At 42.3% G+C, this 23,162-nt stretch overlaps 1 protein-coding gene across 3 annotated transcripts in view; it reads left to right on the forward strand.

The window, feature by feature from the left end:
• The window catches only part of WDR33 (WD repeat domain 33), a 414,563-nt gene that overhangs the window by 342,816 nt on the left and 48,585 nt on the right, over positions 1-23,162 (forward strand). For all 3 annotated transcript variants that reach the window (XM_029615296.1, XM_029615295.1, XM_029615297.1), the window contains 2 exons: positions 7,538-7,690; positions 21,415-22,608. In XM_029615296.1, the coding sequence (XP_029471156.1) occupies positions 7,538-7,690; positions 21,415-22,608 (1,347 nt within the window). The remainder of the gene's footprint in view (positions 1-7,537; positions 7,691-21,414; positions 22,609-23,162) is intronic.

The raw sequence follows: 23,162 nt of genomic DNA on the forward strand, positions 1-23,162 counted from the left end.
TTGGAGTGGCAGCGGTGGCAGCAGTCACGCTGACAATTGTTAAAAATTGAAATGGTAGGAGCAGAGCAATGCAGTAGGAAGAATAGCCATAGAGCCCCTAAGGTGTACCTCAAGGTCTGAGGCTCAAGAAAAATGGCATCAAAAGCCCAAGGATTAGTGCAGCAATATCGTCATTTTCCCTGGGACCGGGAAAGATGTCCACTACTGCACCCTCCTCTGGAATCCCCCTTGTAAGGGGGCTGGGGCAAAGGTTAAGAGGGATGGTACCCACCACTCCCGGTGTGACTGTTAACCAAAGTGGACTGAGCTAGGTGTCAGGGGTATGCAGTAACTCTAACTCTCTGACCAACACTGACCAACGAATCTAACACACATGCTAGTTGGAGGGCCTCCCAAAATCCTGTGGCATAATGAAGGTGAGGCCCAGCATGCCTCTTCTGGCTGCAGGCGCACTACTGGACCATCTTGCCCATCCCTTCAAGCAGGTGGAGCATGAGTGTGCATGATATGACCCAAAAGATGGCAAACTATGCCTGAGCAGGGCAAAGCCAGAGAAAACTGATGGAGGTCTGTAATGGTTCAGACATGAAAAACAGTCATCTGGCCTAGGTATAGAAGCAAAAGACTAAGCGAATCATCTAATAACTAGTCCTGTCCAAAGTTTCTCTCAGGATAGCTGGCACTCGGAAAGTCCCATTTTTATCTGATAAAATGAATGATTAAAGGTCTTGGGGCTGAAATGATCTCTAAAGTTGTAAGATGCCCAATTTGTTGGCCTGAAAATGGGCATGGAATGTGAGTGCCTAGTGGTCCACTTTTGGTAAGCATCACTGGTGCTGCAGGATGAATCAAATGCTATGTTAAGGCGCCCAATGCTGACGCTCATTAGATCCCAGAAAAGGTATTGGTTAATATAGGCAGCAGAACAGTGGCCATTGAAATCTGAATCCACTAAGGAGTATGTATTAACTCAACTGCCAAATCAACTAGCCTTGAAAATGGTTGACACTGGAGCGTACCATAAAAGAAGGGAATTTGATTTGATTTGATTTCTTACTCACCTTTACAAATTATGAATGAGGCACGGTACAATTAAACATTCACAAAATAAAAACAAACAATGCATAAAATAAATAACCTAAGCTAATGGGTAACAAGACAGAGATCTGAGTAGATTAACATAATGCAGAAGGCTAATATAATCATAACATAATGCCTCTGAAAATCTTAGATGAAAGAGATCACTGATAACAGACAGAAATCTGAGTTCGTAAAATCATAACATATTGCCCCTGAGTATCATAAGAACATAAGAACATAAGAAAATGCCATACTGGGTCAGACCAAGGGTCCATCAAGCCCAGCATCCTGTTTCCAACAGTGGCCAATCCAGGCCATAAGAACCTGGCAAGTACCCAAAAACTAAGTCTATTCCATGTAACCATTGCTAATGGCAGTGGCTATTCTCTAAGTGAACTTAATAGCAGATAATGGACTTCTCCTCCAAGAACTTATCCAATCCTTTTTTAAACACAGCTATACTAACTGCACGAACCACATTCTCTGGCAACAAATTCCAGAGTTTAATTGTGCGTTGAGTAAAAAAGAACTTTCTCCGAATAGTTTTAAATGTGCCCCATGCTAACTTCATGGAGTTAGCATGGGGCACATAGTCTTTCTACTATCCGAAAGAGTAAATAACCGATTCACATCTACCCGTTCTAGACCTCTCATGATTTTAAACACCTCTATCATATCCCCCCTCAGTCGTCTCTTCTCCAAGCTGAAAAGTCCTAACCTCTTTAGTCTTTCCTCATAGGGGAGTTGTTCCATTCCCCTTATCATTTTGGTAGCCCTTCTCTGTACCTTCTCCATCGCAATTATATCTTTTTTGAGATGCGGCGACCAGAATTGTACACAGTATTCAAGGTGCGGTCTCACCATGGAGCGATACAGAGGCATTATGACATTTTCCGTTTTATTCATCATTCCTTTTCTAATAATTCCCAACATTCTGTTTGCTTTTTTGACTGCCGCAGCACACTGAACCGACGATTTCAATGTGTTATCCACTATGACACCTAGATCTCTTTCTTGGGTTGTAGCACCTAATATGGAACCCAACATCGTGTATTTATAGCATGGGTTATTTTTCCCTATATGCATCACCTTGCACTTATCCACATTAAATTTCATCTGCCATTTGGATGCCCAATTTTCCAGTCTCACAAGGTCTTCCTGCAATTTATCACAATCTGCTTGTGATTTAACTACTCTGAACAATTTTGTGTCATCTGCAAATTTGATTATCTCACTCGTCGTATTTCTTTCCAGATCATTTATAAATATATTGAACAGTAAGGGTCCCAATACAGATCCCTGAGGCACTCCACTGTCCACTCCCTTCCACTGAGAAAATTGCCCATTTAATCCTACTCTTTGTTTCCTGTCTTTTAGCCAGTTTGCAATCCACAAAAGGACATCGCCACCTATCCCATGACTTTTTACTTTTCCTAGAAGCCTCTCATGAGGAACTTTGTCAAACGCCTTCTGAAAATCCAAGTATACTATATCTACCGGTTCACCTTTATCCACATGTTTATTAACTCCTTCAAAAAAGTGAAGCAGATTTGTGAGGCAAGACTTGCCCTGGGTAAAGCCATGCTGACTTTGTTCCATTAAACATATCATATCATATCATATAAACATAAATGTTGAACAAGAAGTGATTAGGTATCTTAGCTAACTATGTTCAACAAGGGGAATAGACAAGTATGAATTACTTTTCACCAAAGCCCTCATGAGAATACAGTGCTTCTTGCACATGCTCAGAGCAGTGGAAGAAACACCATAATGTACCAAGACTGGCTTGGAGTGGCGGTGGCAACAGTGGCCCGAGAAGTGGTGCAGCAAGCATGCAAAGCAACAGATAGCCAGGGTAAGACCAAGAGATGGCAAGCACTGTAGAGAGAGAATTATATCAAAAGCCTGAGGAGTAGTGCAGCAAATGTGCACTATTCCTCAGGGCAAGAGCAAAAGTTGACAAGTACCATATAGGAAAAAGATTTGGAAAGAACTTCGAAGACAACTGGAACAGAGGAGGAAGGCACCCTGAAGTACTTGGCGGCGGCAGCAGTGGCACTGGTGATTAAAAACTGAAACAATATGAGCAGAGCAAGGCAGCAAGAAGAGTAGCTGAAAACTCCTAAGGTGTACCTTGAGGGCTGAGATAGGAGGAGGAAGAACCAAAAACCTGAGTAGTGGTGCAGCAGGCCTGCAAAGCAACAGATGAAAGCCTCTATTTTTGCTTCAAGAAACATATCTAAAAAAACAGGATGAAAGATTATTAAAGAGTAAATTCTTTCCCATAATATGCTTTGCATCAAATACTGTAAAAAAGCAAATATGGGGGAGCAGGAGTTCTAGTCTCTAAGGATTTGAAAGTGGATGTTTGGAAAATTAGAAAGGACTATATGAGTAGATATATTGTGGTTAAAATGAAGATTAATTTTGAAATTTTACAGTTGTGAATGTGTATGTTCTGAACTATAGTTAGGGCTACATTTTTTATTTATTATATAAAGTAATACATTTTGTGTTTGGAGGGCCATGTGATTATAAGGGATGATTTCAACATCACTAGATCCCCACCACTAGATAATTCTTCTGGGGAAGAATTAGCGATCAGGCAGCATAGATAAACTTAAAAATTTACTGGCCAAATTGGAGTTAGTAAATATTTGGTGGATGCTTAACCCTTCTTATCATAACTACACATTTTTCTCTAAACCCCATAATTCATACTTATAGAATTGATTTTTTCTTGGTGGATAAATCTTTTGTTTCAGATGTGATAGATGGAGAAATAGACAATATAACATGATCTGATTATGCACCTGTTTGGATAGATTTTCACCCTAAATAAAATGATAGAGGGAGACATTTTTGGAGGATTAATAACAATTTATTGAATGACGATGAAATATGCCAACAAATGGAGAGGGATATCATGAAATATTTGCAGTTGAATGACTCTGGAGAAATGATGCCTCAGCTGATTGGACTACCTTAAGGTGGTAGTCAGAGATAAGCTGATAGCATGATCTGTGAAAAGAAAGAACAAGAAAAAAGATCAGGGCGCAACTGTTGACTTCAACACAAAGTATCTTTAGATCCAGCCATTCAAAACAATTGGAGGTAGAAAGGACTAAATTGTGTTTCTTGTATGTTGAGGAAATCACTCATCAGTTGAACCTGACACACCAGAAATATTTTGAATGTGCTAACAAGCGGGCCGATACAGTTTTGATATATTGGGGTAGTAGGAGTTGTTCTACAGGGCAGAGGGCAGCAGGTCCAGGCTGGTACTTAGTTTTGCTTGACTTCAGGAGTTCCTCAAGGATCCATGCTGTCCTCTGCACCATTTAATTTGTATTTGGCTCCATTAAGTGTGGTCCTCCAGGCATTGGGTGTGTCATATTTTATATATGCAGATATCCAGTTGTATATTCATAGTGATGAGACTGGAGTGTTATCTGAAAAGCATTTTAGTGATAGTATAACACAGATTAAAAATTGGTTGAATAAACATGGGTTATCTTTGAACATCCAGAAAACTAAAATTCTTAGGGTAGGAAGGAGTCTTTTAAGAGGAGCTAATGATTCAATTTTTTATGAGAGTATTATAATACCGATTTTATCGGAAGTAAGTAGCTTGGGAGTAATTTTGGACTCTACTTTGACTTAGCCAAATATCAGATGTGAGGTTTCAAAGATAACATTTTATAAACTGAAAATGCTAAAACCATTACGACCACTGTTGCCTGCTACCTTGTTTAGAACTTGTACCACAATAATCAAGATGGCCTGTTATGTGTAGGCCTTCCTAATAGGTTACTGTGAGGTTTGTAACTAGTTCAACATGCTACTGCTTGATTTTTGTTTGGGTTGTTTAGACAAGATAATGTCACTCTGGCTCTTCAGCAATTATACTGGCTCCCAGTGATCAAACTACTGAATTTGGAGGATTATTGTTCAGTTAGGAGTAAAATAGACAGGTACATACCTTCAAGATGTTTACGATTAGCAGGATCAAGGCTCTTGCAGGTTCCTTCTACTCAACCTACAAGTATAAGCAAATATGAGCCAGAACATTTTCAATAGTGGCACCAACATTGTAGAACCTATTGTCAGTGCATCTAAGGGAAAAGAGTGACCTAAAAGTTTTTAGGAAGCAGACGAAGACCTTGTTTTTTAAAGAGGCATATGGGTGATGGCTCAGTTTTATTGTTTGTAAATGTTTGTATGTTGTTTAATTTTGTATTTTATGACTGTTTAACTGTAATCCGCACTGGACAGCATTTTTCATGGAAGTTGCAGAATGAAAGATTTTAAAAAATAAATAAATAATAGATTCCTCATCTTATCATAGTCTCTAATTTTAAAGTTAGATGTTGTTGCAGTAGCTTTATTTATTATTTTCCCTCCAGTGATTATCTCAAATTTGATTTCACCATGATCACTATTGAGAAAGATCTACCACAATTACACCTTTGCACTAGATCCTGCATTCAAATAAGAATAAAATCTAAAGTAATCCCCTCTCCTCTCATACAGTAAACCACGCGGGAGAGCGGGCGAGCGCCCAGCCCGCTCTCCCAGCACGCTCTCCCAGGCCACTTTCCTGTGCGCGCGATTCAGTAACTTAATTTATTTAAATTAGGGCCCATGGTAAAAAGAGGCACTAGGGACACTAGCGCGTCCCTAGCGCCTCTTTTTTGACGGAAGCGGTGGCTATCAGCGAGTTTGACAGCTGACGCTCAATTTTGCTGGCGTCGGTTCTCAAACCCGCTGACAGCCACGGGTTCGGAAACCGGACGCCAGCAAAATTGAGCGTCTGGTTTTCAACCCGCGGGCCCATTTAAATTTTTTTTTTTAAATTTTTAACTTTTTTTTTAACTTTTGGGGCCTCTGACTTAATATCGCCCCGGCGCCGGCAGAAATTAATGCCTACCTTTGGGTAGGCGCTAATTTCTTTCTTTATTTATTTATTTATAACTTTTATATACCGGAGTTCAACTAACAAAGTTAATTATCACTTCGGTTTACATTACAACCAGCAAAAATAACAGAGACAAAGTCTTGTTTTACAATAAACAGGGTAGAAGTAACCTGGATAACTCAGTGAACAGGGTAGAAATAAATAGGGGAGCACTATGAAGGTCTAAAATTGGATAGTGTCCTTAAGGTGCGGATAAAGCCAAGGCTGAAGTGAGTGGTTATGGGAAGGCTTGTTCAAACAACAAAGTCTTCAGTCTCTTCTTAAAGGAGATTGGACATTGTTCCAGCCTCAGATCAGGAGGGAGCAGGTTCCATTGCTTGGGGCCTGAGGCGGATATAGCTCTCTTACTGAAGGAGGTCTTGATGGTGGGTGTTTTAAGAGATCCTCTCTGGGCAAGTCTGATTGGACGGACCGAGGTGTGGAGTTGCAAAGGTATTGAAAGATCTAGAGGAGTGATGTTGTGTATGGCTTTGTGGGTGACTGTTAGTAGTTTGTGAAGGATTCTAAACTTTATTGGTAACCAATGTAGATTCTTTAAAATTGGAGTTATATGGTCCATCTTTTTGGATTTTGTAAGGATCCTGGCAGTGGCGTTTTGTAGAAGCTGGAGAGGCCTGAGTGAGACATCAGGCAGGCCGTGAAGAAGTGAATTACAATAGTCAATTTTGGAAAATATAATGGCTTGTAAAACTGACCTTTTCTTAAAGTAAAATGTGCGGCTTGGCTGCACATTTTACTGTATCGGCCTGATTGATTGTATGAAGCGATCATGAATGGTGTCTAGAAACTTAACTTACTGGACATGCCCTGAGGAGACGTTCACTCAGTCAATATTGAGATAATTGAAATCTTCTATTATTATCGTGTTTCAACACTTAGTAGCTTGCCTAATATCTGTTAGCAATTCACATTATGTTTCACAATCCTGGTCCAGTGGACAATAGTAAATTCCTCCCTGTTATGCATGAAATTTCTATCCATAGAGATTGCAGAGTGACATTTTTATCTTATTTGACTTTATGGAATCTTTAGCATATAATGCAGGGGTAGCCAACTCCAACCTCAAGAGCCACAAATTGGCCCATAATGAATATGTATAAGATATATTGGCATACAATGGAGGCAGTGCATCCTATCTCTTGCATATTAATTGTGGATAGCCTGAAAACCGGACCTGTTTGCGGCTCTTGAGGACCAGATTTGGCCATCCCTGATGTAGTGCCATGCCACCACCACTTCTATGTGCTCTGTTATTTTGATATGTTTTGTACCTTGGTATCACCATGTCCCATTTATTGTCCTTTTTTTACTAGGTCTGTGAGATGCCTATTATGTCAATATCTTCATCTAGTACCATATAATCTCTCTCTCCCATCTTATTTTTTTTAACTAAATATATTATTTTTGCTCGTAAGATTATCCTAGAACATCAGAATCTCATTCAGAATGAGAAAAGGATATCTTTCTGTCTTACAGGCTTGGATGCAGAATAAGGTTCCCATGATGCCCCCTCCTGAGCCAATGATTGAACGGAAAGATGATATTAAAATGGATGAGAAGAAAAAGACGCAGGCTGAGATTGAGCAGGAAATGGCAGCACTGCAGTACACCAATCCCCAGCTTCTAGAGGTAAGAGGAGATGAGAACATGTACTGTAGCACAACATCTTATGATATTTAGAGATTAGAAGAACCTATAGGCCTCACTCTGCCTGTCAGAGAAAATTTAGAAATCAAAATAAGTGTCCATGGTTGAGTGACTGAGAACATTTTTGTGTTTGTTTCTGTTACCTAAAAAACAACCTGCAAAAGGAAGGATCAGGCATAACCAACTACACAATATTAAATACACACAGAAAAAAACTATCTGATACTAAAAAAAAACTGAACACTATTGCTTATTTTATTTATTTTGAAAAAATAATTTTCCACATTATCTTCCATTCTAGGCGGATTATTTATTTATTTATTTATTTTTTGATTTTTCTATACCGGAAGTTCCTGTATAAAATACATATCACTCCGGTTTACAAGGAAATAACTAACTATCGCCTAGATGGCGGTTTACATTGAACAGATAGAACAATTAAAACAATTTAAACACTTAAAAACAATTAACAATTAATTATTGCTGAAAACAGTTATAAAAGGCGCAAAGAGGGAGTTCGGGCAACTCCTGTGAACAGAAAGCACATGGATTACAAATTAACATTCATAAAACATAAATATGTTAATGCACATAAAACCAAACAAACCTGCAAACGATCCAGTGGAAACACATGTCTGTGTTTTGCGAACACCAATGCAACTAAAATCGTCCACACACATTAACTCTGTACCATCATGACACAAATGCTTGAATGACATTTTTATTTATTTATTTATATGTTCAACCTATATACAGTCCAATCATAAGGACTCCAGGCTGATTTACAAAAACATCATTGCTTTTAACTGGCTGCTAAATTTCTTGACACATGTCTCTGCTCCTTGGGCCTCTGGAAAAAAATTCCACATTACTGGGCCCACTACAGTGAATATGCTTTCCTGTGACTAACAAAGACCTATCAAATGTAATGAAGGGTCATCAAGCAGGTTGATTATTCTTTTATTGGATAAAAGGTTGGTGGGAGATATTCACGCTACTGGTATTTGACACATCACGTGGTCCAATCTCGCACTGATTTGGGTAGAGATTCAGGTGGACCGATTGCAGTTTGGTAGCAATTTTTGGAGGTTAAATGATTCCTTACTTTCTAATAAGGAGTTTAATGCAGCTTTTATAACGGATATTGAGGATTATTTCTTACTTAATGATACAGGGGATGTTAGCCCGGCAACCCTATGGGAAAGTATGAAAGCTGTAATTAAGGGGAAAATTATCTCTCATGCCTCTTTCCTTAAAAAAAACTGAAGGCAGAGTGGAGGTTGCATCTGATGCTCCATATAGGTAAGCTGGAAGTCCAACATAAACATAGTAGGGAAACTCATATTAAGACGGCCCTAGCCATGTCTCAACCGAAGTTGCAGGCTTTGGACTTGGCAGAGATTGCTTCTCAAATGCTGAGAGTGAAGCGATTTGTTTGAATTTCTAACAAGGCTGGATGTCTCTTGGCCAGGCATCTTAAATCCCAATCCATGCAGAATCAGATCCTTAAAATCAAAGATAATGCATGCAATATGATCTATGATAATAAACAGATTTCTCATTACTTTGCTCAGTTTTATGGGGAATGCTGTGCATCTGATAGCGGTATACTTGATTCAGACATCTTGAAATATCTTATGTCTGTATCTCTACCTTGTCTACCGAATAATGCTAGGATCTCCTAAACACCCCTATACTGGAGGAGGAGATATTCAATGTTATTTTGAATCTGAAACCAGACAAGGCACCTGGCCTTGATGGTTATTCTGCCATGTTTTATAAAGTCTGCGAGTCAGCTATTGTGACTCCTGACTTGTATGTTTAATTTCCTTAGAGAAGGGGGCTCTTTGGCGATGGGGGCGAATGTGACAGGTATTACTGTCCTGGCAAAAGGTGGGCGAGACCCTACACTGTTGCACGTCCTGGCCGCGCTGGTGCCGCGGTCAGACCTGCTCACCTCGCGCTGCCCTCCACCAGTTCCGGTCTTGCCACAGCTGCTGGCTCCCGACGTCCCTGACACTCTCCCCAGGCGTCCTCGGACTCTTCCACACCACAGACCTCTCAGCAGAGCTCCCGTAGGGACTCCACATCTTCCATCTCCTCAGCCCCACCCCTAGGCACGCACGCGGCCGACGTCTCGCCCTTTAAAGGGCCAAGCGCGGGAAACCCGGGTCAGATGCACGCTGATGACATCACACAGCCACAGTATATAAGGTGAGGGTCGTCACCTCGGTGTTTCTAGTTTGCCTGTTCCTTGCTCCTATGCCTGATCCTGTATTCCAGTGACTCCTTGTTCCAGCGACTCCTTGTTCCAGAGTTTCAGTGTTCCCGTGGTCCTCCGTGTCTTCAGCGTCTGTCTTGTTCCTGCTTCATGTTCCCTGGTAGTACCCTTCGGACTGATTCTTGGTACTGACCTCTGCTTGCCTGACTAAGACTGACTGCTGCCTGGACCTGACCTTTGCCTGCCGACTGACCACATTGACCGCTGCCTGGAACTGACCTTCGCTTGCCTTGACTACACTTGGACTGACCTTGGATTTGACCCCTGCTTTGACTGACCACTTCTGGATGGATACCCTGGCTTTGACCCTTGCGCTTCACTCGGACACTCTCTTCTTGCCTTCCGTGACCACCAGATTGACCTGCTTGGATTCTGACCGCGGCCTTCATCTGACCAGACCTACAGGCCCTGCCTGTTCCATCCAGAGAGCCTTCCTGAACTACCTCCCTAAGGTCTCTGGAGTCTCCAGTTCAGGTCTGGTCCATCCTCTCTGCATCAGCCACGCACCCTTGCTCGTGGTGGGCACATCTATCCGCTACCTCTCCGGGAGACCCTCTGAGGCCCACCTAAGTCCAGGCGGTCCGGGTACCCAAGGGCTCAACCTGCGGAAACCCCGGACTCTTATTGGCGAAGCTCCAGCTAGCCTCTGTTTCCTTGTGTGCTCCACCTCCTGGTGGCAGGCGCTCTCTGGGTCCGACCAGAGGGCTGTACCAATCCTGCACAAGGCCAAGGGTCCACCTCCAGCGCAACATGCACTTTGCGGTTCCTATTGACTCATTCCCCTTATAAATTTGGATCTAAAGATCTTAGCGAAGTTATTAGCTACATGCTTGGGATTTATTGCTCCTTTACTCATTCATGGGAACCAGTCGGGTTTTGTACCAGGAAGGCTAGCCGCAGAAAATATTAGGAGGCTCCTAAATCTTAGTTGGTTGGTTCAACATCTTAATATCCCAGCTGCTGTCTTAGTGGTAGATGCTGAGAAAGCCTTTGATCGGTTACATTGGGCTTATCTTTTCCAGGTCCTTGAGAAGTTTGGGCTGAATCCTCCTTTTTGACGTGGGTTAGTGCACTTTATGACCAACTGAAAGCCTGTGTTAGGGTTAATGGGAGATATTCAGGATTATTTGATGTGGGCAGAGGTACCTGACAGGTACCTGCCCACTGTCTCCTCTTTTGTTTGCATTATCTCTGGAACCTTTTGCGTGGAAAGTTATGACTTCTTACTCTGTTCAAGGGGTAAATGTAGTCGGGAAGTAGTATAAAATTACTCTATTTGCCGATGATCTGTTGTTCACTTTAACAGACCCTGAAAATTCCCTTTTGGTCCTTCTTGGGGACATGAGGCATTTTGGTTCTGTGTCAGAGTTTAAAGTAAATGACAAGTCTGAGATTTTAAATCTCTCTTTCTAGCTGGTGTTCTGGTAGAGTGCTTACGTCAGTTGCTCCCCTTTAAATGGACATTCAGATATGTAACATATTTGAGGGTCTGACTGGGGTCTGACCTGTCGACTTTGTTTGCCTTAAATTATTCTCCCCTATTTCAGAAAATCCTTCAAGACTTGGAGAAGTGGGATCATTTTTTGCTGTCTTGGTTTGGCAGAATTTCCGCTGTTATGAATGTTTTTCTGCGTCTGTGTTATTTCTTTCAAACATTGCAGTGGCAGTCCCCTTCCAGGTACTTAAAGATTGGCAGAAAGCTTTGCTGTGTTTCATCTGGAAGAGAAGGCCACCTAGGGTGACAAGAGCAGTATTGTTTAGACCTAAAAGCCAGGGCGGGTTGGGAGTCGCAATATGCAGCTGCTCAGTTAAAAACGATTTGGGAATGGCATTATAAAAGTAAGAGTAAGGTTTGGGTAGATTTAAGGTAGGTATATTCGGGCTGCCACCATTAGACACAGTTGTGTGGCGCGCAGGGACATCAGAACTGAAGTATAGCAGGGGTTCTCCTTTTACTACACCCTCCCTGAGAGTCTGGAGCAGGTATCGCACACAGCTGGTGGTGGACAAGCATTACTGGCATACTACATCTTTCCTGTATACTAAGGACTTTCCACCAGGGGAATCACTTTCTGCAGCAGCCTACTGGAAGTGCTTAGGTATTGAGAGACCGGAGCATGTCTGGGGAGCTGGGTCCATCATTTCTTTTCTTGTATTGAGTCAATCCTTTCCCCTGGAGGAGAAAAATAGATTCCATTATTTGCAACTAGCCTCTTTTGTCCGGTCCAAGAGGATTACTGCAGTAGTAGTAATAAATTAATGTTTGAAGTCTTCCGTGCTAGAGCAGTTAAATTAGAAAAGATGATTTCTAAATGCTATAATTTACTTATTGGGGACCTTCATTCCAAACTAAAACATGTTCTGCTTTGGGAGAACAATCTTTCTGAAACCTTGGAAGATGCGGAATGGGATATGTGCTATAAGGTGCTGGGGAAAAGCGCTGTATCTTTTTTGATTTTGGAAAATGGTTATAAATTACTATACAGGTGGTACCTCACCCTGGCTAAATTAGCTAAAATATATCCTGAGACCTCTGCTCTCTGTTGGTGCAAATATGGAAACTGTGGTAGTTTTTTCCATGTTTGGTGGACCTGTCCTAAAGTTTCTGGGTATTGGGATACGGTATTAGAGCTCGTGGTTGAAATAACCAACATTAAATTACCAAAATCCCCAGGGTTACTCCTGCTCTCTGTGGGTCTTTTTGACATAGATCACCGAATAGAAAGTATAATCCATCCATAGGGCATCGAATAGAAAGTATAATCTCTTGAAGAAGGGTTCCTCAACCTCCAAATGTCTTGTAATCCCCAAATATTGATCAAATATTTTAGATAGCATTGCTGAGAATGAGAGATACCCCCAGTACCAGAGAGTTATCCAAAAAAGGGTAGCGAGTGAGATTAAAATCCTCGCCCTCCCCCCCTAATAAAATGTGACCTTCTGCCCAGCCATGTAAGGTATCCACTAGATTCCGAAAAAAGGTTCCCTGTTGAGCGTTCGGGGCATATACTTCTCCAAAGTAAGCAGCTCCCTATTAATGGATACCTTTAAAATCAATAACCTACCATTGACATCTTGAAGAACAGATTTCACATCCACAATTAAATTATGAGCGAACAAGATCCTCAACCCACAATATTTATTATCTTTGGTTGCTGGAGCAAAAAATTGAAGGCTATCTTTTGGAAACCATGAGATACAGAAATCTGGCCTTAAGATAAGTTTCTTGGCAAAAAATCACATTTGCTCCCAGACCTTCCGCCTCCTTGAACAACAATTTTCGTTTAATGGGAGAGTTGAGACCCTTAGTATTTAAAGACATAATCTTAAGAGTCCCCATCAGTAAGAAAATAAACAACAGGCTTCGAAAAGACAACCCCCAAACTTCCCCACCAACTGCCAAACCAGCCACCAGACACACCCACAGGCATAACCTGATGATCAAAGACATTAGATACACAAGAGGATCCTAACACCGGAAGAAGACCCAACCCCAAACCTTATTCTACACTTCACCCCCATGAGGTGCATAGTCCTCCCTGGAAGGAAAGACACTGCCAAACATGGCATTAGCCCCCAGACCCCAATTCAGAGCTAAAGAACTCAAACTGAAAACAGTGCACCCCAAATATCACCCTTACTATGATAACCTTACACCCACCCCTGTGAATAAGAAAGAACATAGCATAAGATGTAAGATAGATACTAGGCCAAACACATGAAAAGTCCCTGATAAAGAATGTTCATCCAACATCTCAGTTCCAGGTGACAAGTGTGATTCCGGCTGCCTCCTGAGATGCCGACTAGACCTTTGAACCCTCTACCATTTAGGCCGATCATTCTTTTCCAAATGAGGCCCAGCGGCCACTGTGGACTTTCCCAAGGAACAGAGATACCAGCCTTACACAAAAAAATCCGCTGCAGCTTCCACTGTTTTCACTTTAGCTGATTGGTCTGTAACAATAAACTGAAGGTCAAAAGGAAAAGTCCATCTGTAATGGATGTCCTCATGCTTCAAAATGGTGAGAATGTCCGAAAAGGTTCTACGTTTACGAATGGAAATTAGAGAGAGGTCTTGAAAAATATCCACCTGATGATCATTCCATGTAATTTGGCCTTTTTTCCTGGCCATCATGGCCACCTTCTCCTTCAGAATAAAGTCATGAAAACAGACTATTGTATCACGAGGGAGGTTACCTCTGGGCTTGCCAAGAGCTCTGTGTGCTTTCTCAAGCTTGGTATCAGGCAGAGGCGCAACCACATCTTCCGAGTCCAGCACTTCAGTGTAAATACTGCTCACTACCTTAAAGCAATCTTTGAATGCAGGCAGTTCAGGGACACCCCGAAAGTGCAAGTTCAACCTCCTGGACCTGTTCTCTCTAGGTCCTCCATACGCTATTCCATCTCCACCAATGAATTTGAAAGACCTGCAACTTCTTTCCGGCACAAACTACTTCAGCGACCTGCTCTTCCGCCCGCGATTCCATCTTCGCCACGTGATTACCTAAGTCTGCAACTTCGTACCACAGCTCTGCAAACATGTTGCCAAACTCCTATTTAATACGCACCATGTCCTGGCATATTTCAGCAAACCATCAGTGGAAGTCCACCCGCGAGGGTATTCCCTCTGCCTCGTCTCCAGGGCAGATCTCATCTTCTGTTGCATCTGGCTCATGTGCGACAGCGGTCATGTCTTCCTCCTCGCCGGAGCCAAGAACCTGAGAAACATCCTAGCTGACGAAGGAAAACCTTCAAATCCATTTTTTTCTTCAGTTGCGACTTGACGGAGTTCATACTTAAACATTCCTGTATCTGTACTGCCAAGGTTAACAAATTCAGTGTCGGGATGGCGGCTGATTATAAAATTAGGTCAGGAACTCTGCTATTAGGCTGCCATCTCTGAAGGTGACGTCCCTTCCTCCCTCTTGCAACGCAGTTTTTTTAGTGTGCTTTTATCCTGTGATAAAAAATCATGCTGTGTGAATGCTGTGACAATTTCTTGGGGAGGGGCAAACATGATATTTTGCACCTCTCGCGATAAGATATTGTGGCTTAGTAAATTTCCTGGTTAGATTTTAAGCTCTGTGGGATAGGGAAATACCTATAGTGCCTGAATTCAATCCATTTGAAATAAATAAATTATTTCTTGCTTCTTTTCTGCAGGTGAATCTGAGTAGGTTTTTGTTTTTCTTGGCTTTCTTCATTGCTAATTCAATAATAATGGTGTCATGAGGTAATTGTACCTTTTTATGTCCTGGGTATTAATGTTTTTGCTGCTATGGTATGGTGGATGGAGTGTTCCAGATTTTTGTTTGTACTTTCATTGGAGTGACATGCATTGGTAGCGTTTTGTATTGTTTCAGTGATTGGATGATTTTTAGGACTCCTTGAAAATTGCTTATTTCTTCTGCATCGTCTTCTAAGCTGAATGATATTGCTTCTGACATTTTCTGTAGGAAATATGGGTACGTAAAATCCTCTGGTGGAGTTATACTCATGGGTTGTTCTGGTATCGAGTCTGATAGTAGATCTGGAGATGGTATATATAATTCTATTAATATGGAATCACATGAACTCTGTGAATCGTCTTATATGCTCTGCATAAAAGAAGCTATTTTGTTCCTTGTTTTTCTTCCGTTATCATCATCCTTTTTTTTTTTTTTTTGCAAAACAAGAAGCTAGAACCTTTTTAATATAGGTTTTGTGAAACACGTCTGTTTAGCAGGCTTTTCCTTCATATATGTGTTTAAGAAATTTGTCTATATTTATACGAATGCATGACATTCCTGTATTAGTTGTTGCAGTAGGATATGTTTTGTCAATTCCATTTGAGGCTCTAATATCAGAGGTGAAGACATGCCATTTGTTGAATGTGTATGCTTTGTTTTGTTGGTGTTTTTCCCCATCTTAACTCGCTCTGAGAAAGAGCTCAGCTCTGAAGAGCTTTCTCCTGGCATGTTGGTGCTATGTTTCCAGCTCTAAGTGCTGTCTTTTTGGCAACTGTGAATGTCAGCACCAAAGTTTCAGTGCTGATGCTTCTGTTCTTTCAGTGCAGGTGATTCTTGGCTCCGAGGATGTTTTGGCACTGATGGTTCAGTGCTGTGTGTCCTTGGTACCGGTAGTTATTGACTCCTAGATTTTTCCACCAACAGAATGGCTCTGTACCTCTTTGGTACTGAAGATTCCCAGCTTCAGAGCTGAGGTTTTATCACCTTTTGGCATTGGTGATGGCTAGCGCCTATGTTGAGTTTCACGATCAGTCAATTTTGACTTTTTTTTTCTGGCTTACTCCAGTCAGATGAGCGCAGTTGCTCATATTTTAAATGGCGTTCCTTGTAATTAAATGCTTTCAGGGACATTCGTCCAAAGATGCCACAGTTTGCTATATCATGGTCTGGCCCAAAGCATTTAAGGCAAAGTGAATGAAAATCCAATATGGACACTTTATATCCAAATTTTTTACATTCCTTAAAAGGACTCCAGTCGTTCTGATAAGAAATGTCTTTTCCTGAAGCTTGACATAGTGATGCTGTGAGAAAACGTTTTTCTGATCGTTCACTGTGCAGGCGAAAGTAGACTGAGGAACAATCACACATGAGGATGCTAGCTTTGAAAGACCCGTACATTCTCAGAAGGCAAAGTAAAACTTTCTGTGCTTTGAGATAAAAATGGCACTGTTGGGTGACCTCACCATCTTCTGTGGCTGTTTGTTGTGCTTGTCCGTAGAGAAAAGTTGCTCTTCACTGCAGCTTTCACTTGCAGGGGCATTGGCACAGAATCAAAAATGATTCCTAGAGTCCTCACCATTCATCCACCCATAAAGGAGGAATGTCTGTATTGATGGTCCTGGCCAGCACTAATAATTTAGTTTTTTCCACATTCACAGCCAGTTTATTTGCACATATGCGTTGCCTGATTACTGTGGTGCATTTTGCCACTTACTTATTGTCTCTGAGAGGGTAGTTTTCATAGAGATCAATTATTGTATGTAATTCATATATAACATATATTCTATTTCTAATTCAGCTAAACAGTCTACAGGTGGGACATAGAGGAATATTAAATAGGGTCGCTCACAAGGTAGATATCTATGGGACACCTGTTTCTAAGAGGATCCATAAGGAGGTGGAATTTTGAACCGTTACTTGCTGAAGGCAGTCACTCAAATTCAATTTAAACCACTTTAACACAGCATCATATATCCCCAATTCTGATAATGGTGCCAACAATAAATCAAGATTTAGAGTATCGAAAGCAGCAGAAATATCTAGAAATACTGATACTTATCTCGTTCCTTCATCAAAGCCTTTTTGAAATACATCTAGACTGGACAACAGTAAAGTCTCTGTATTATGGGCTGGATGGAAGCCAAATTGATATCAATCTTAAACTTCAAGGTTGTCTATAAACTCCTGCAGCTTTTTTAGCACCATTTCCTCAATTACCTTTGTTAGAAATGGTATTGAGGAAACTGGACAATAATTAGAGGGAAGTGCTCGATCTAAATTTTCAAGATTGGGCAAACAACTATGCATTTTAATTGGGCTGGAAGGCATCTCCTTGAGCGTGATAAAGTGACAATTCTGGAGATGAACAAACCAACATCATCCCTGTTCTGTCCCCAGCAGTGGGTACATGTTTGTATCTGTATATACTATAGTTTAACTGTGTTTAGTGCAGTCTTCCCTTCTGAGGATTCTTGATACTGAAACACTTTTTGTAACCCATGATAAGTCTGTGAGCCTTGCCTTTAAGAGGAGCCTTTGCCCTTAAGAGAAGCTCCCTCCCCCCTCCACTTTCTCTCACTATCGGAAGAGCTTGAATGCCCCTCAATCTAACTTGAGTCTTCCTAGGTGCCTTATAGGCTCAAGAGACTGCCCTTCATGCCCCCCCCCCTGTATCACATGGTTCTTAGGCTCGCTGCCATTGGACCTTGCTCCCTGCCCCCAGCTTGTGGAGGCGTTTCCTTCAGCAGCTCTCGACGAGAGTTCAGTTCACCCCACACTTCTTTCCGAGCCAGCAGCGCTCTGTAAAACTCCTGAAACGATCGAGTTTTTACCTTCTTTTTTACTGCCTTCTTCTGAAGACTAAATCAGCCTCATATCCCTCAAGCTCCCTACCTCCACCATAAACTAACTCCTGCAACTCAAGAGACTTCCTTCTCCCTCCTGCTACCCTGTCCCCAGTTACCAAAGAGCTTTGCCTTGGGGCTTACGTTTGAGATGCAACAATTGTAAGTAGAATCTACCTGTACAATAAATAATTTCAAACTTAAAGAATCTTTGTCTTGAGGACTGATTGGAAAGAAAGTTTATCTGCCTGGATGGCAAACTCGGATGTTTGTCTGAACCAGAACAATCCTTAATAGCTTTTAAGATTCCTGTGAGACAATGGTGCAGCAGACAGGAAGAGCTGTTCATTGCAGCAATAAACTGAGTTATCTCGCTGCATGTAACCACAGTAAAGTTTCCCCATTAACACTGGCAGCTCACATAACCTTGCTCCCCCATGCCCCTACCTAGCCATTAATGCAACCCCCGTAAACACAGGAATACAGTCAATAATACCAGGAAAACTGTGTTGGAAAAAACAGGCTGCAGCTTTATTGACCAGTGACATAGACTGCTCCCCCAGTACCCAAGCCACCCATGATTACTGTATGACACCGGCATCGAACCACCATCTGCCTTGGCAAAGCAAGACAGCCTCTGCCCACTGACAAACCCCTACCCCAAGAATCCATGCAATGACGCCTTGACATCCGGGCTAGTTATGCCCAACTGGAACTGCCCCTACTGCCCCAAAGGACATGTTGTTCACCGAAATCCTTGGCACCAACCCACGCCTAAGATGCCTACCGGCTCGAGTACCCCTGCTCCCCTCCAGCTGCGACAAAAGCATATACCCAGAACACAACAGAGATAATTCACTAACCTATTTAACTAACTAACCAATATCGCTTGCAACAGATGTGTCCTCGTGTCCCTACCACCCTGGGTACACCTTGCTGCTAATCCAGGGCAGGCGGGTGGGATCGCAGTAAACCTGAAAATATGGCGGCTGCCACCACCTAGCAATTTAAATCCCCTGTCGCACGAGTCAACCCTCGTGATACCCTTCCATCATGTCATGGGGCGATTCCCTCTCCTCCCCCCCATCAACCACATCATTGGGAAGGGCCATTGCCCAGTAGAAATCCCGATGCTGAGGATGATGCTCTGGCCGAGAGGGGAGGGGGTAACGAGACCTCATGCCATTTTAAAAGAGGTCTCCATGCAGGCTATACAGGACCTCCCATTTTTCACAGTCATCTCCTTCTCCCAATGATATTAAACTTAATTCAGCTGGATAATGATCGTGAATCTCTGTGATTTTGTCATGAAAAAAGGTGTCCCAAATTATTCACAACTCACCACTAAGTGTCTGTGTTTCTTCTGAACAGGACCACTTTATTATTTCCTTTATTGCTATGGTTTGTTTACTGATTGTACTCTTCTGTGATTCATAATAGTTTAATTTAAAACACATTAAAAATAACAGATGTGTTTTGTCTCTTCACTCATGTTTTCTTAAAATGCTATACATCTTACAAATTCTACCAGGGGTATGTAAACTTATGAGAACAACTGTATGTTGCAAGGAGTGCTGGGTTGATTGTACAGTATTTAAAAAACAAAGATGCCTGTTAAAAATTTTTGAATATGAATATGCTTAACTTCATTTAACTTCACTAGGGAAGTCAATTTTGAGGAGTTACGCATGTAAATGTTACATTCTATCATAGCAATTTTCAAAAGTCATTTCCTCGAGTAAAGTGCATATAAGCAAGTAAATTCTGCAGACAATTCAATGGCATATATTGTAGTAATTTTCAAAAGATGCTGGTTTTGTTTCTGCAGTCATTATCCTTGAATTTTCTCCACCATCTTCATGGCTCCTCTGGCACTTGGAGGATGATGTCCAAGTAGCATTTATGGGTTATTCATCTCTTCAGCGGATTTTTTAGTAACACTTCCTTGGGCTTCAGCCACAATTTGGTTTCATCATTGTGCAGAGAAGAGTCTTGCCTTGGGGCTCGCTATTTCACACTCCACCCTCAGCTGCCTTTAAGCCCAGGCACATCACTCACCTATCCTAGCTCCTCACCCTACAGATGCTCCTGCTCCCTCTACTCTACAGTGTCGTCTCCTGCTACTTTCCTACCCCAAGTTCCTCACTACACACAAACTCCTCTTTCTATCCTGTCCCCTCAGTTTTGCGTCATGAACAGATCTCCCCACTCTCAAACTCCAGGTCCCTCTATATACAGGAAAAAGCAGAAATTTTTATGGTGCAGACAGTTGGCTCAGGTAGTTACCTTGGCTGCTGCATAGGACTGCCAGAGCTACTCCAATGCTGCTGCTTCCAACATTCAGAGCAAGTCAATCTAGTGTTTAGTGCCTGATCTTTCTATCTCATTCAGTCTGGAGTTAAGACAGAGGGTGGAACATTCAAAGGTAGAGGTGCTGTATGCAATGTATGCTGTACAAAACAGGGCTTTTGCTATCCGTGCCCTGCATGCTGCTAGTTAATTCCCATACTTAAGAGCTTAAGGAAGAAGAGGTATACGTGACTACACGGGTATTCAGAAAGGAGTTCCTGCACATTTAAGGACCTCTGCTGGTGTCTCTTATTTTTGCAAGATGCTGAAAGTGGAGCCCAGGTGCTGGTCTGGACATGAGCATAAGATTGTGGTAACTTTTCTATGCATACTGGTTGGGAAACTCTGCCCTAGGATACCTGTCAAATAGGTGTTTGAATATTCAAATATTCTAGCAAAGGCTGGATTGACTTTTATCATGGTGCACGGTTTTCTCCATTCACAATCTATTTCTCATTACAATAATCCATTGATATGTAGATATCAGATGTTTTAATTTCCAATTCATTGATAACACTAATCATTGCTAAAAAGTGTATGTCCATAAATCTTATCATATATTTAACTTTAGTTATACTTCCACACTGGCATAACAAGCATTACAAACATACCTTTTGATTTACAGGTATAATTTATTCTACTGAGAATTTCTCCAGTGTAAATATATTGTATTGTCCTATGATCATGGGACAATCCCTAAACACATAAATATAACAGCATTTAGTTTTTCACTCCAACCTATTTTTTCACTGTATATTTTTACATTGTTCCATTTGTCCATACAGCACTGTAAGAGTTAATTGGTTTGGTTACAATGAGTATAAAATCCATTTGAGCCTAGGAAGGTTAAATAATTTGCCCAAGGCACACAGTGAGTGAATATGAAGATTGAAACCGAACCCTAGTTTGGTTCTCTAAATCCTGAGCTGAACTGCCATTGACCACTTGTTGGTTTCAGATTATTTCAGGTGTAGCCCACTTACAAAACATCCTTTATTTTTCCAGCAACTGAAGATTGAGAGGCTTGCACAGAAGCAAGCAGAACAGGTTCAACAGCAGCAGGCACCACCACAACAGCCTCAGTCTCAACCCCCACCGCAAGGAGGCCCTCATCTTGGACCACAAGCTTTTCCAGGGCAGGGACCGCTTTCACAACACCCTCAAGGATTTCAGCAGCCCCTTCCACCACAGCAGATGCCAATGAATATACCACAGATGGGGCCACTAGGCCCACAAGGACAGTTCAGACCTCAAGGACAGATGGGCCCTCAGGGTCCTCCGATGCTTCAGGGTTCTGCAGGACCGCAGGGATTCATGGGACCAGGTCCACAAGGGCCTCCACAAGGCATGCAAAGGCCTCAAGATATGCATCAGAATATGCAGAGGCACCCTGGACCACATGGACCAATGGGTCCTCAAGGGCCACCAGGCCCCCAAGGTAATTCTGGCCCCCAAGGTCCCTTAGGTCCTCAAGGGCCTCCTGGCCCCCAAGGTCTACAGGGTCCACCTGGTCCTAGAGGGATGCAAGGATTTCCTCCTCATGGAATGCAGGGTGCAATGGGATCTCAGGGACCTTTAATGGGAATGAATCCTAGAGGGATGCAGGGGCCTATGGGTCCCAGAGATAATCAGGGACCTGTTCCACAAGGAATGATGATGGGTCACCCAGCACCCGACATGAGAGGACCCCATCCCCAGGGTGGAATGATGGTGCATGGACCCCAGGACATGAGGGGCCCACAGGACATGAGGGGTCCCCAGGACATGAGGGGTCCCCAGGACATGAGAGGTCCCCAGGATATGAGGGGTCCCCAGGATATGAGGGGTCCCCAGGACATGAGAGGCCCACAGGGCATGAGGGGACCCCAAGATATGAGAGGCCCCCAAGGCATGAGGGCCCCACAGGATATGAGAGGACCTCAAGAAATGAGGGGGGAGACAAAAGGTCCACAGGACATGAGAGGGCATCAGGGACCCCCTGCCCAAGGATCAAATTTAGGGCCCCCTCAGGAAATACGTGGACCACCAGGTTCACAGGGACAACCAGGACCCCCTCCTCAAGGAAGCATGCAAGGGCCAACAGGACCTCAGGGACAACAGAATCCACCAAGAGGGCCACATCCTCCTCAAGGTCCAGCTCCTTTTCAACCACAGAAAGCATCCTTGCTGGGTGATGGACCTCGAGCACCTTTCAATCAGGTGAGTATGGGTATAATTGTTGTTCCAAAAACAGATAGGCAGTGATGCTCTTCTGGGCAGTTTTTGCATATGGGGCATTCATTGGTACTTGGTACACTTGCTTTGATTACATAAGCTGATACCTGAATCCGATGGGGAGGGTGGTCCTCAACTCTGGTCCTGAACAGGTGGGCCTAGTTTTCAGATGTCTGGAATAAATATTCATCAGATGTATTTACATGCACTTGTTCTAAGAATTAGATTAATTTGCATATTTTGGTTACTCAGAAAATTGGACTTATTTGGTGACTCTTGAGGATAAAGTTGAGAATCCTAATTATAGTTAATAAGGTCTAGATTCAATGAGCGAGCAAGTGGGTAAGATATTCAGATAATATCCAAATGACAGGCAGAATTTATCCAGATAGGTTTTCTGCCAACCATCCGGATAACATCATCTGGATAACTTTACACCTTCTATATGTGCAAGCCAACTTACCTGTACAAATTTAGCTGGCTAGCTCTCAATATGGTGCTAACTAGCTAAATATGTTAGCTCATACCTCCTTAAGCCC

This window comes from Rhinatrema bivittatum, chromosome 9 (assembly GCF_901001135.1).
Source record: "Rhinatrema bivittatum chromosome 9, aRhiBiv1.1, whole genome shotgun sequence".
In the NCBI taxonomy this organism is placed as follows: domain Eukaryota; kingdom Metazoa; phylum Chordata; class Amphibia; order Gymnophiona; family Rhinatrematidae; genus Rhinatrema; species Rhinatrema bivittatum.